Source organism: Etheostoma cragini, chromosome 13 (assembly GCF_013103735.1).
Source record: "Etheostoma cragini isolate CJK2018 chromosome 13, CSU_Ecrag_1.0, whole genome shotgun sequence".
Classification (NCBI taxonomy): Eukaryota; Metazoa; Chordata; class Actinopteri; order Perciformes; family Percidae; genus Etheostoma; species Etheostoma cragini.
Genome location: NC_048419.1, coordinates 7,150,911 through 7,163,298, shown reverse-complemented (window position 1 = coordinate 7,163,298; position 12,388 = coordinate 7,150,911). Strand labels below are relative to the sequence as shown.

The following is a 12,388-nucleotide window of genomic DNA, read 5'->3' as shown; positions in this document are numbered from 1 at the left end:
TGCCCTGCTACGTCCTGCTGTGCCTTGTAATGCCGCACAGCGTCCTGCTATGCCATGAACTACTACAAAGAACTGCTAGAGACTACTAATTTTTTCTATTTTTGTTATTGCCACTCTCCATTCTAACCCCAACCGGTCGTCAGACACCGCCTACCAAGAGTCTGGGTCTGACCGAGGTTTCTGCCTAAAAGGAAGTTTTTCCTCGCCACTGTCGCACTGTTGCTTGCTCTGGAGGAGACTACTAGAACTGTTGGGTCCTTGTAAATTCTGGAGTGTGGTCTATCTGTATAGTGTCTTGAGATAACTCTTGTTATGAATTGATACTATAAATAAAATTGAATTGAATTGAATTGAAACAGATGTTAGAGGCAAAAGAAGCATTGCTGCACGCTAGTTCTCACTTCAACTGATAGCCAGGAGCTGGATCAAACACGCTTAAAATAATGACAGCTAAATGGGAAAAGGGTGTCTGTATTTCGCTGGAGAGGATTCTAACAGCGGGATGTTAACTAGTGTGCAACTGCCTTTGTCGGAAAAACACCACAGGTGCGTTCACTTAAAACTAGTAAACCTTGTGGTGCATTCAGTTATTGTAAAATACACTATTCCCTATTAGCCAAGTATCAGTTCAGGCACTGTTTTAAAAGTATCGTTTTAGCACCGGTATTGGAACAAACCCGAACAGTACCCAACCCTAGTGACTGGGGGGGGTTGAGTCAATGTCGGTGGGGTTCCGGGGCCTTGTTAATGAGTTAATGTCCCATCATAAGACGCTGACCTGTTGATCATTCCTAAACTAGGTTGCAGCTTGCATTTGTATACAGGGCAGACAGCACAATGAACTGAAAAAAATTCACTCAAGAACTTTGACCATCTGCATTAATTAGCTATTCTCTGATTGTGGTCACAGCAATATATTATTAGTTCTTACGTTGCCACCATCTGACTCTGCAGTGAAATTCTGCCTTGCCTGAATACGATCAGCTAATTGACACATTAGGGTGACGCGTCGTTAATTAAATGTTTGAAGTGTTTTTACAGACAGACTTAACTTGAGCTCTTGGCTCAATGTTGGCATACAGTTTTTAAAAAATGGTTGTTGTGGCTAAGTTGACTAGCACGCTACAGCTGAAACACAACAACTGATGCCAAAACCTTCCCGTGTAAAACTCGCATTCCAGATTTTCTCGTGAGTCGACATATATAGACTTTTTCAACGTGTTTGGGTCACAAGACATACAGAACCATTCAGGATGACATTTTCAGGATGAATACACGTACCCTGACAGCCCTAGTCTTTTTCATTTTAAAATAAAACAGAAGTTCAAAATCACAATAGACTGTAGGACATTTTTGAAAAGGCAATAAATTGAAATGTAATACCATGTAGTTATTACACAATGGGACATGTCCCAGCAGCAATTTGACCAAGAAATTGGAGAGAAATGACCAGCATTGGCCACCAAGATTACAACCATGTGGCATGCAGCATCTTAATATTTAGCATGTTAGATTGTAATGGAATGAACCAACACGTTCTACCGCCAGAAATCACATTTAAAAGGAAATAAACACTACCCAATCGGAGATGTTTCTGCACGAATGCAACCTGAAATTGAGGAGAATTCAACAAATCGACAGCCAAGATGAAACTCTTACTGCCATTAGCATGTAGCTAATATAGTTAGCAGTGGACACTACTAACAGCCCTTTGTACAGTCAATAATCGCAGAGAAGCTTTTTAATGATTAATTTCAAAAAACATGTTTACCTCATTATTTGAAAATCCAACATAACGTTGTAGATGTGACAGAAAATACAAAAAAAACGTATATGTCCAATTTATGACTCCCATCATTAATGTTATTATACGGAAATGGACTTTGTATGGAGAATAAGCACTCTGTGTATAGTAGGGTGACCAGACGTCCCCAGTTTCTGGGGACAGTCCCCGGTTTTGGTGACCTGTCCCCGGCTGGATCTGTCCCCGGAAATGTCCCCGGATTTCATTGTGACTGACAGACCCGAAATTGGAATGAAAGAAAGAAAATACTGACCAAACGGAGCCGATAGTCGCTCACCCTAGACACGCAGGCTCAGGACAGCCAGAGCTGCTCAGGACAGCCAGAGCTGCTCAGAGCTCAGAGATGTTTTAGAAAGCCGTATTTTACGATGCTAAAATCACTGATTATTTACATGGAGTCTGGTGGGTTAAGGAAACGCAATTTTGCGGACTTTTGTTTTAAAAAGGATCTTAATCTTTAACAGAAAGATCGACCTTGTTAGAAATCCTTTCCATAATGTTGTCAGACACTTAGAATATTAATCTAAGTCTGTTACCAGCAAAACAAGCCCTGTTATGAACGTAAATATAAGCTAGAGAATTATCCCATTAACTTCCACTGTAGCTTGTTTCCATTAACTTCCACTGTAGCTTGTTTCTCTGCTGCCAACAGCAGAGATCTCGTTTAATACTGAATCAAAGTCAAAGGAAAATATTTCCTCAATAGTTTTCATTGTATCTGATTCTCAATGAGCTGTTGCAGAGACAAGCCTGAAGCAATAAAGCAAAAGCTGTCAGTAGTTAGTACATTTTTTTACAGTATGTTTCATTACAACATAATGAAATATTTAGACTTTCTATCTTGAAATATTAGGACTTTCTATCTTGAAATTCTAGGACTTTCTATCTTGAAACATTCCCCTCTGAGGTGTAGTGGAGTGTGAGGTAGCAGCAGGGGTGAGTCTAGGATCAGACAGCTCTAGGTCTGGTGTCCCCGTTTTTAAGTTTTACAAAAATAAAAAAGTGACGTGTTTTGGAGGTATATACACTTCTGAGCTGAAAATGTCCCCGGATTTTGTCTGAGAAATCTGGTCACCTTAGTGTATAGAGTACCTGATTTTCAACTGAATCTTGACATTTGGTGACATTTATAATCCACCCTCTTGCAGCCCTATATAAATGGTCACAATGAACTACATACCACTCCTGAGCCTCTTTTCATCCAAACAATGGTTAGAGAGGGGTTTCCTGTCCAAGCACAGTGGAAAACAGCATCGGATCCCAGGTCCACCTGCAGAGACTGAGGCTCTGTCGCCATCCTTGGCCCAACTGGAAGACACACACACAACACTAAATCAGCCGTAGCATTTTATTTTTTTCACTATTAGCAACTTTTTGTTTGGTTTTGTATAGTTCTAGCACAAAAAAATGTTAATTTCATAGAAGCAGAGCATTAAGTGCATGTTAGCCCGGTCTGGAGCAGGCTAGCTGTTAGCCTGACTGTTAGCATAGTCTGGAGCAGGCTAGCTGTTAGCTTGACTGTTAGCATGGTCTGGAGCAGGCTAGCTGCACAGTGTCACAGTCCTACTCTGTGGCCAGAGGCCTTCAGACTTTTTGCTTTCAATACAACTTTAGTTTAGACTCTATGTCTGTTTTTTTCTAGAGGATTTTGTGTTTAGTGTTTTTCTGTTGATGTTGTTTTCTTGATTCCCTCATTGTGTTATTTTTGAGTTTTCTATCCTTGGGCTGTGTGAACCTTGTGTGTCTTTACAGCCCTTTGGTTTGATCAAGCTTCCAATAACTCACAGTAGACATCCACGTTCCTACTGATGTTGGTGTTGCCCAGTGCATTGGTGACCTCACAGGAAACGGGCTCAGTGAAGAAAGAGTGGTCCACAAGAACCTCATAGGTGTCACCTGGCACGTCAGGAATCAGGGTACCTCCTTTGGCCCATCTGAAATCGTCACAAGTACAATTGATTAGAGGTGGAAATTGTGATTTACACAATGGGACAAATTCAACAATAACCCAGTAAAAGAAAACACCAAAGTCTCACAGAGCTGCCCAATGCCAACAGAACTAACAGTGGCTTGGTCACTCATATCTACAGTATCACATTACCTACCCAGTCACCAAGTTATTTTGTTGCAACAATTATTCTACAATTTTCTATTCCTTTGTAATTGCATTTCAATTTGAATTCAAAGTCTTGCCAAAGGACACTTCGACACAGGACTGTAAGGCCAGGGATTGAACCTAAACTTTCCAAGTGGCAGGCAACCGTTCTACCACTGAGCCACAGTCGCCTAAAGGCTGTCTTTAGACAGGGATAATGTAATGGTGGTTCATAGGTATTACTTTGAATGTTCCTTATTTACTAAGAAATAGTGAAAGTTCAATCTTTGAAAAAGAATATTAAACAAGGAATGTTCTCAAGTTTGGCTTTGATAGAATTTATCTTTCCCGAGGTATGGCAAAGTCAGTTTTTTCAGCGTTAGCTACACAAATTTGGTTGGCCGTAATATGGGCAATTTTTATTCTATAAATAATCTTTATACAACTTTTTGTCAGGCCAGTCTCGAGATGCTATGTGCCAAGTTTCGTGCAGATCCATTGAACGGTCTAGGAGGAGTTAGAAAAAGTTGGCTTTCCATAAATTGCGATTTTTCATGCATAAAAGTCTAGGCGGAAGTGGGCGTGGCCTATATCACGAGTTTCAGTGAGATCCAGGGAACGCGTGGATGTAAGTTTTTTTAATATCCGATGTACGGTTTGGGAGTTATAGGGCCAAACGCGTTTTTTCTGGTATAGCGCCACCTAGTGTCGGAAGTGGGACAATTTTTTGCGCCTGAGGTCTCTGCGGAGTTTTGGACCAGTCCTGAAAATTGCGCGTCGCCACCATGTTCGGTTTAGGCTGCAGTACCACTTTTATGCGGAGAAGAATAATAATGGAGAAGAAAAATCCTTACGAAAACAATAGGGTTCCACAGCCCTGCTGTGTGAACCGCGTATCGCTTGCGATTACCGCGGTGCACGCATCCTCGGGCTTGGACCACTAATAACTGAATTAACCATGGTGGTTTGTATTTGGTATTTAAAGACAGCTGACTTTAGCAAACATTTTTTTCTTGCCAATGCCCACATCCTTTTGCTGTCCAAATAAAACCTCCCTACCTTTTCCTCTTGTAAACTTGAACAGACAGTTTGCAGCAGAGATCCTTAAAGCACCCATCTTATGCTCATGTTCAGGTTCATAATTGTATTTTGAGGTTGTACCAGAATAGGTTTACATGGTTTCATTTTCAAAGAACACCGTATTTTTGTCAGACTCCACATTGCTGCAGATCCTGTTTTCACCCTGTGTGTCTAGGTCTCTGTTTTAGCTACAGAGTGAGACATCTCACTTCTATACTATCTTTGTTGGAAGTCGCACATGCTCAGTAGCTCAGAAACATCAGATCAGCTAGATCACTCTTTCTCCAGAACAGGACAGGAAGTCTTTTGGAGATTTTGGTGAAGTAGTGTGTGTTGTATCAGTGTTTTGCCATTGAGAACGAGCTAGCATGCTACGGTAAACCATCTTGTTTCGGCTATTGACCTAGACAGTCTTGCAGATTCTGAACAGCTCACCCAGAGACTGAAGGCAGAGGACATTCAGAAACTTGTATCTCACTCAAAATGGCATGGCTAGTTTTTTTCAAGTTTGTATGTGTGTGGAAGCACCAGAGACACAAAATAACAAAAAAATGATTTTTCCTAATATGGACACTTTAGTGTTTAAGCATGCTTCCTGTTCCCTGTCAGGCTACAGTCTGCCATTGCATAGCAAAGTCCCCTGACACATCCACTAAAAAAATAAAGGTGACCACCTTGTCAGATTATCATCTGGTTTCTTCAAAGGGTTCAGAAGTAACACAGAGCTGCTGCATGAGTGTCAGCTCATTTGATGCAAGTTGTGTTGGACAATGCAGCCCTGAAAGGACAAATCTAACTGCCTTCTAGACACATTTGATTATCTTTAGCTCCCTGTTCCACCTGGTGACAGCAACGGGTTTATGTTTAAGCCTTTATCAGCATGTTGTATTGATTTATAGCAGCTTGTCAAAAACATGGACCTTTCATTGCATAAAAGTCAGTCGTCTCTAAAAATCTGTTACAACAACACGACTTATTGTGTTTGGTCTCTTTATCTTGTTTAGGAAACTGTAAATGGTGTAGGATATTGATAGGCCATGGCCTGCAAATCCTGCACAAGATTTGCTACTAATTTTGATTCTTCGCAGGGATTCTTACTACGTAGCAATCAAAATGTCATCATTAACTTGACTTTGAACAGAACTCTGCTCTGCCCTTCATCCTTTATCATGCCCTGAATACTTCTACCAATTAATCAATTGTATTTTTCCCATCACATGAAGTCGGGCCAAGTCTCTGCAAAAGGACACCATGTTCCCAAATATCCCGCTGAAAACCAGCCAGCGCACCGTCCGCAGGAAAAACAGCACAGGAATAAAGACTACTATGGACAATATGAAATACAAATGGAAGCCTAGAGGCCATCTTGTGTTTGGCCAAGGGGGGGGTCCACTTACTACCCCCCTACGTCCTGCCCCCTTTTTCACACAACACCCAACTTGGCCTTCATGTTGATCTCACCTACACACCTGTAAAGTTTTGTAACTGCATCTTGAATGGATATAGATAAGAGATATAAACACATGAGAAAATAGCCAAAGTGCCTCTGTGCTAGTTTCTGCTACAGTATGTGTCTCCAAGACCACATTTAGCCATTAAACACACACGGTAGAAACAATACCGCTGTCATGGCTGGTATATATAATAATTATATAATAATTGTAAATGATTGTGTACAAGGCTTATATAGCCAGTATCTTCCAGAAACACTTCAGGAGATTGTGGCAACTGACCTTGCAGTTCCTCTTTGCTTTGTGTGCTGGAGCATGTTGATCCTGGAGCAGAGGCCCGCTCATGAACATCTGTAATGACCTGATGTCATCGTGTGTGGGAGTAAAGAGTGAATTACCAGTAAACCGTCAGAGTAGGAGCTGAATTTTGGACTCGCTAAGTTTATTTCTCCAGGCAATCACCTAAAATGTGGGATCTTTGACAACGTTTAATGTGTATTTCCAACACATCCCCTTTTTCCATAAGTTCCGTTGAAAACACTGTTGTCGGGGTCTGAAAGGCAACGTCTGGGTCTGAAAAGGTGAGGCTGATGCTGAAGCTCCTCAAGCAGCACTCTCTCGAACATCTAGCAGGGGGCGACTCCACCGACTCCAAAAAGAAGTCTTGTCTATAGAAGTTTGTGAAAAAATGAACTTCTCACTTGAATTATAAGCTCAGTAAACATTTTCACAATGAGTTTATGGTCTCAGTCGCTAGTGTCAAGTCTTCTTCAGTACAGCATGATACACATTTGGTAAATGATGGTCCCATTTATTTTAAAATAGATGATAAAGCAATGCTAACCATGCTAACAATGTGTTTTCATCAACTTTGACCCTCTCACTGTGTGTTAGAAAGATACGAAGATAGTTGCAACATGAGGTCTTTTTAGAAGGGTTTTAGAAAATGTGTGGCAAAATTGCCGGTAGACATTTTTAAGAGCCAGAGAAGGTCTCCTGGCTGAGCCAAGTCCCCCTGGTCTTGTGATGCAGGAAATGAGAGATTTAGGAGCTCATTTGTCCCTGTTACCATTGGGCTCATTAATAGCTCAATGTGATTTGTCCCCTATGATGAGGAATATGTTTCTAGGACTTGAGGACGTGTGGGGCTTAACCCAGACCCCCTTAAACAAACTGAATGCATGCACGCAACTTGTAATGGCCATGCATGTTCATTTCAGCTGCCCAGTTTGTAGATGTTAGTTGGATGACACAAACATTTGGCCTAATCACAGCTGGCCTAGCAACTGAAAGGCAAAGGTTTTGTTTCTATATTTGTGAGGCCATGTATGATGCAAGGGCTCTGGGGGTCCTTCCTTAGAATAATAATTCTAAATCCCAGTCAGTGAAACTGAAATCTCAATGGTTAATCTTTCATTGCAGTGTGTGTGCTAATATCCAGCTGGATACAATTGCCCTACTCTACCGCAGCCATACACAAACATCACCCAAGAGAGTTCAGTGCTAAAACAGTCAGACAGTTCTTTGTCAATACGCAGACAGCATGATTTTACATTCTTTTGTTCACATCAAATGGGTGACAGGCCAAGCTTGACCCGCACAACCGAACCTCTCATTAGACAGTGCTGAAATGACAAATGAAGCCTTCAATAGCAGAGTGTGGCAGCAGAAGCAGTCGACAGCGCTCTTCATAGGAATAGGAGGCGCTTGATTTGCGATCAACTCGTCTCCCCTCTTCCTCTGTTCTGTCCAGGCTTTCTCTCTCTCTCTCATTCATTTCCGGCTCCTTCTTCCCTTGCTCTCTTTTACATTAGTTGTCTGATTCACTTTTCCTCTATCCATCAAGTCATTTCTCCAGACTTCCTTTGCAGATTTTTTGAAAAACAAACAGTTTGTGATGAGTCTGCAAGACGGCAGTGTGGGGTTGTTGAGGTGAACTTTCACCCGTCCCTCCTCTTGTCCTGTATCTGTGTGTCTGCAGACATGGTGCTGCTCTCCAGCTGCTGTTGTACTTTTGTTCCAAACACCCATGAGTCTTGGCAAACAAACATGCACAGATTAGTAGTAATAGAGGGACCACAGATGCATACACACTCAGAGGCTGTCTGGCACACACACAGCAACACAGACCATAGTAGTTATATGAGCAAGGTGAATGCTCTGATCTCCATCCATCCAAATTTCCACAAGTTTTGTAAGAATTCTGTGCACAACTAAAGAACAACAATTAAGTGACTGATGATTCAACTTTTGTCTCGAGCATTTCTTTTCCTTCTAATCTGAGCTCTTTCAGCTGATCACGGACAATGGAGAGAGAGGAGGAGTGGAGGCAGGAAAGAGAGATGAATATTTGTGTGAACAGATTGACAATCTGTGTGTAACTGTGTAACAGAGAGGGAAGTAACAAAGTACAAATACTTCATTACTGTACTCAAGTAGATGTTTCAGATATTTTTACTTTACTTTACTATTTATTTTTTTGGCGACCTGAATAGCCGTACTTTTTACTTACATTTTACAAAACTGGCTTGTTACTTTAGTTTTCTACAAAAGGTCGTCTATCAGGTGTGATTGTGAATAGAGGAGAATAGCGCGGACACGGGCCTCACACTGCAAGCGGGTGTGCACGGCACACAGAGAAAAAAGTGACACAAAAAAAGAAGAGACTGGCTGTCTGGAGCAGAGGCGGACTTACCATTAGGCAAAGGTTTGCAATTGCCTTAGGCCCCAAGCTACCAAGGGCCCCGTAAAACACCTCATAAACGTATGGTTACGATTTGTTGTCTTACTTTTCCCCAATTAATTATATCTCTAAACATCGATACGCTACAGTAAACTATCCAATTGTTTAATTCATGATGAGAAACTCCCCCAAGTCCCCAATACATTGGAATATTCCATTATCCTACTGCACATCCGCCTGTGTGTTTGTTAACAAACGGCTCGGCATGCTGTAAGCTGTAGGCTACAGACGGTTAAAAAATTTAGGGAAGCTACCGAAGTGGATCTCAAAAAAGGAAGAAGCGGGAAGAAAGCAGAAAGTTTTTAGCAAAACTTCCAAAGGTGACAACCTTTTTTTACGAAGGCTACTGACAACACTAACATCAATCAATCAATCAATCAATCAACGTTTATCTATATAGCACTTTACAGCACCAGCAGGTGTCCAAAGTGCTTTACATCATCAAGAAAACAAACACAACATTCACGTGAAAGAAAAACAAACAAAACAAACAAACAGACAAAGCATAAAAACAGTATGACAGATTAAGTAACCTATAATCATCAGAACAAGAGTTGTTACACCACTACTGTGTATTAAAAGCCATTCTAAATAAATAAGTTTTAAGTTTTGATTTAAAATGAACAACATCCGTTATAGTGCGAATGTCTGGTGGGAGCTTGTTCCAGAGTTTCGGGCCAGCAACAGCGAAAGCCCGATCGCCCCACTGCTTGTACCTCGACCTCGGGACTTCTAGAGTCCGTAGATCGGAACACCGCAACAACCAATTTTGCCCACCCAGAGTTAAAAGCTCGGACAAATACTTTGGGGCAAGGCCATTTAGGGCTTTAAAAACAAACAATGCATTTTTAAAATCAATTCTAAAACGCACCGGAGGCCAGTGTAGAGTAAAAAGAACGGGAGTAATGTGTGCACTCCGAGAAGTATTTCATTAACATTACTAGGAGGAGCAAGAAGCCGGTGCTTGCGCTAGCAATTCGAAGATTGATGAAGAGGAGCTACCCACCGGCAGTGTCAGGCCTACAGTTTCCTTTGGGATGAATACATTATCTATCTATCTATCTCACTCACTCGGTGCTATTCACTGAGAGTAAAAAGCCTTTTTTTATTTTATACAATTTTTATTGTATGCAATGCCGTTCGTAGACTAGCTCCAGTCTTGTTGCTGCGTTGCTTAGGAATTATGAATGGCCACCTAGTGTGTGTGTGTGTGTGTGTGTGTGTGTGTGTGTGTGTGTGTGTGTGTGTGTGTGTGTGTGTGTGTGAAGCTCACCTGTAGTAGAGAACAGGTGGGTTGGCTTTGGCGGCGCATTGAAATCTGACCAAAGTCCCCTCCACGACAGGTTGTGGTTCCACGCTGAGGTTGACAATTGGCAGGTCTGGGGGGGGAGATTATGACAGACAAAGCAGTCATCCTTTTGAAGTCAGCAATGGCCATGTTTACACATTGTAAAGAGTTACAAATGATTTATTAAAATGGACTCTATCTTCAGAGCTGAAATTACTATTGGGCTATTTTCTTTCCCTTTAGCACGGCAGCATGCCCCCTGCATGATGGAGCTAGGCTGGTTATCCATAAGAGCAGCCTGGAGAAGAGCCTCCACACAGGCTTCACCCATCCAAGAGGAAACGGATGTCCCCATGTAGGAGGGGCCCCATCCCCATCAGTGAATCTACGCCATTTCAAAAGAAATTACCTGGAGATGCAGCAAACACTTTGAGGATTTTTGACCGATGGCAGAATTCACTGTAGGATGAAAGACCAAGACTTGCATCTATTAAACACAGGCCCCCTTAGTAATCCACACTACAATCATCCCTGGACTTTTAAGACCCAGGCCAGCCCACCACAATCGGTCGGGCATCTTTGCACTCCCCTTTGACACAAATCAGGCTATAATGTCATTGCATGAACACAGTGAAAACAACAAAATTCAAGGTAATAATAATAATAATAATAATAATAATAAAAATAATAATAATAATAATAATAATAACACACGTACATACCAGCAGGGTTAAACATTACCAGCATTTATCATGCCAATGTTGGTAAAATATGTAAGTGGCTGGTAGATTTGCTTGACTCATCAGCCAATAAAAAGTAAAATTTGTACATTTACTAGCCATTTGGCATTTGGCTGCCACATAGCTGAGTGGTAAGTAAGAGAGTATGACACTTTAGTAAAGTTAGACAGGAAAAGGAGAGATTCGCGGTTCAGTATATCATAGGCGAAAGGTTTTCATTACACAATAGGCAGCTCTATCTAACCTTAGTAAGGTAGTAAACAAGCTACAACCTGGTTTTCACCCAAAAGAATTGTCTACAGATGTGAGCGTTCTGCTTTCAGTGGATACAACGATATATTTCAACTGCTTCACCATTATTGAATGTAACTCTTTCAAATTCACTCCACGGATCTAGGGTCTCTCTATAAACATACCTCACCTTCTTATCATAGAAAATCTGTCTCTTCCTATTTTTAATGAATTTTTATAGGGAAAATAATTCTATAGCTTATGAGCTCTTCGAAAATCACTCCACATATCTTGTGCCTCACTATCAATACACTACACCTTCTTATTATAGGAAAGCTGAATATTGACCACCCCACCCCTCCAAAGCCATTTCCATTTTTTTGTGATGTGAGGTGATATGATGACTGCAAGTTGTTTTCTTTTCCCACAATATGTTTATTGTCATTTTCTTAGAACACTCAGCGACAATACAATTAGTGCACATTTTCACATTACCTAGACACATACTCACACACACCTACCCTCATTGCAACAATCTAAAGTAAAATATAAATAAAATAAATATTTTCCATCATCATCATCTACGATCTACAGGTCGGGTGCGCTGTTATATGGGTGGCAGCGAAGTTCAGGGGCTTCGACAGACCAGACTTGGGCGGCAGAGGCTGGCTCTGGGGACGTGGAATGTCACCTCTCTGTGGGGGAAGGAGCCGGAACTTGTGCGGGAGGTGGAGCGCTACCAGTTAGATCTGGTGGGGCTTACCTCTACGCACAGTCTCGGTTCTGGAACCGTACTCCTGGATAAGGGTTGGACTCTGTCCTACTCCGGAGTTGCCGATGGTGTGAGGCGCCGGGCGGGTGTGGGGATACTCACAAGCCCCCGGCTGAGCGCCACTGCGTTGGAGTTTACCCCATGGACAAGAGGGTCGCATCCCTACGCCTGCGGGTGATGGGGG

The 12,388-nt window shown here is 41.8% G+C and overlaps 1 protein-coding gene across 1 annotated transcript in view; it reads right to left on the bottom strand.

Annotated features, from left to right (window-relative positions):
* Positions 1-12,388, bottom strand: part of LOC117955456 (kin of IRRE-like protein 3) — a 198,763-nt gene that overhangs the window by 25,801 nt on the left and 160,574 nt on the right. Inside the window, exons 6-8 of the mRNA XM_034889984.1 lie at positions 10,447-10,552; positions 3,590-3,738; positions 2,985-3,112 (exon numbers count right to left, since the gene is read on the bottom strand). Coding sequence (XP_034745875.1) covers positions 2,985-3,112; positions 3,590-3,738; positions 10,447-10,552 — 383 coding nt within the window. The remainder of the gene's footprint in view (positions 1-2,984; positions 3,113-3,589; positions 3,739-10,446; positions 10,553-12,388) is intronic.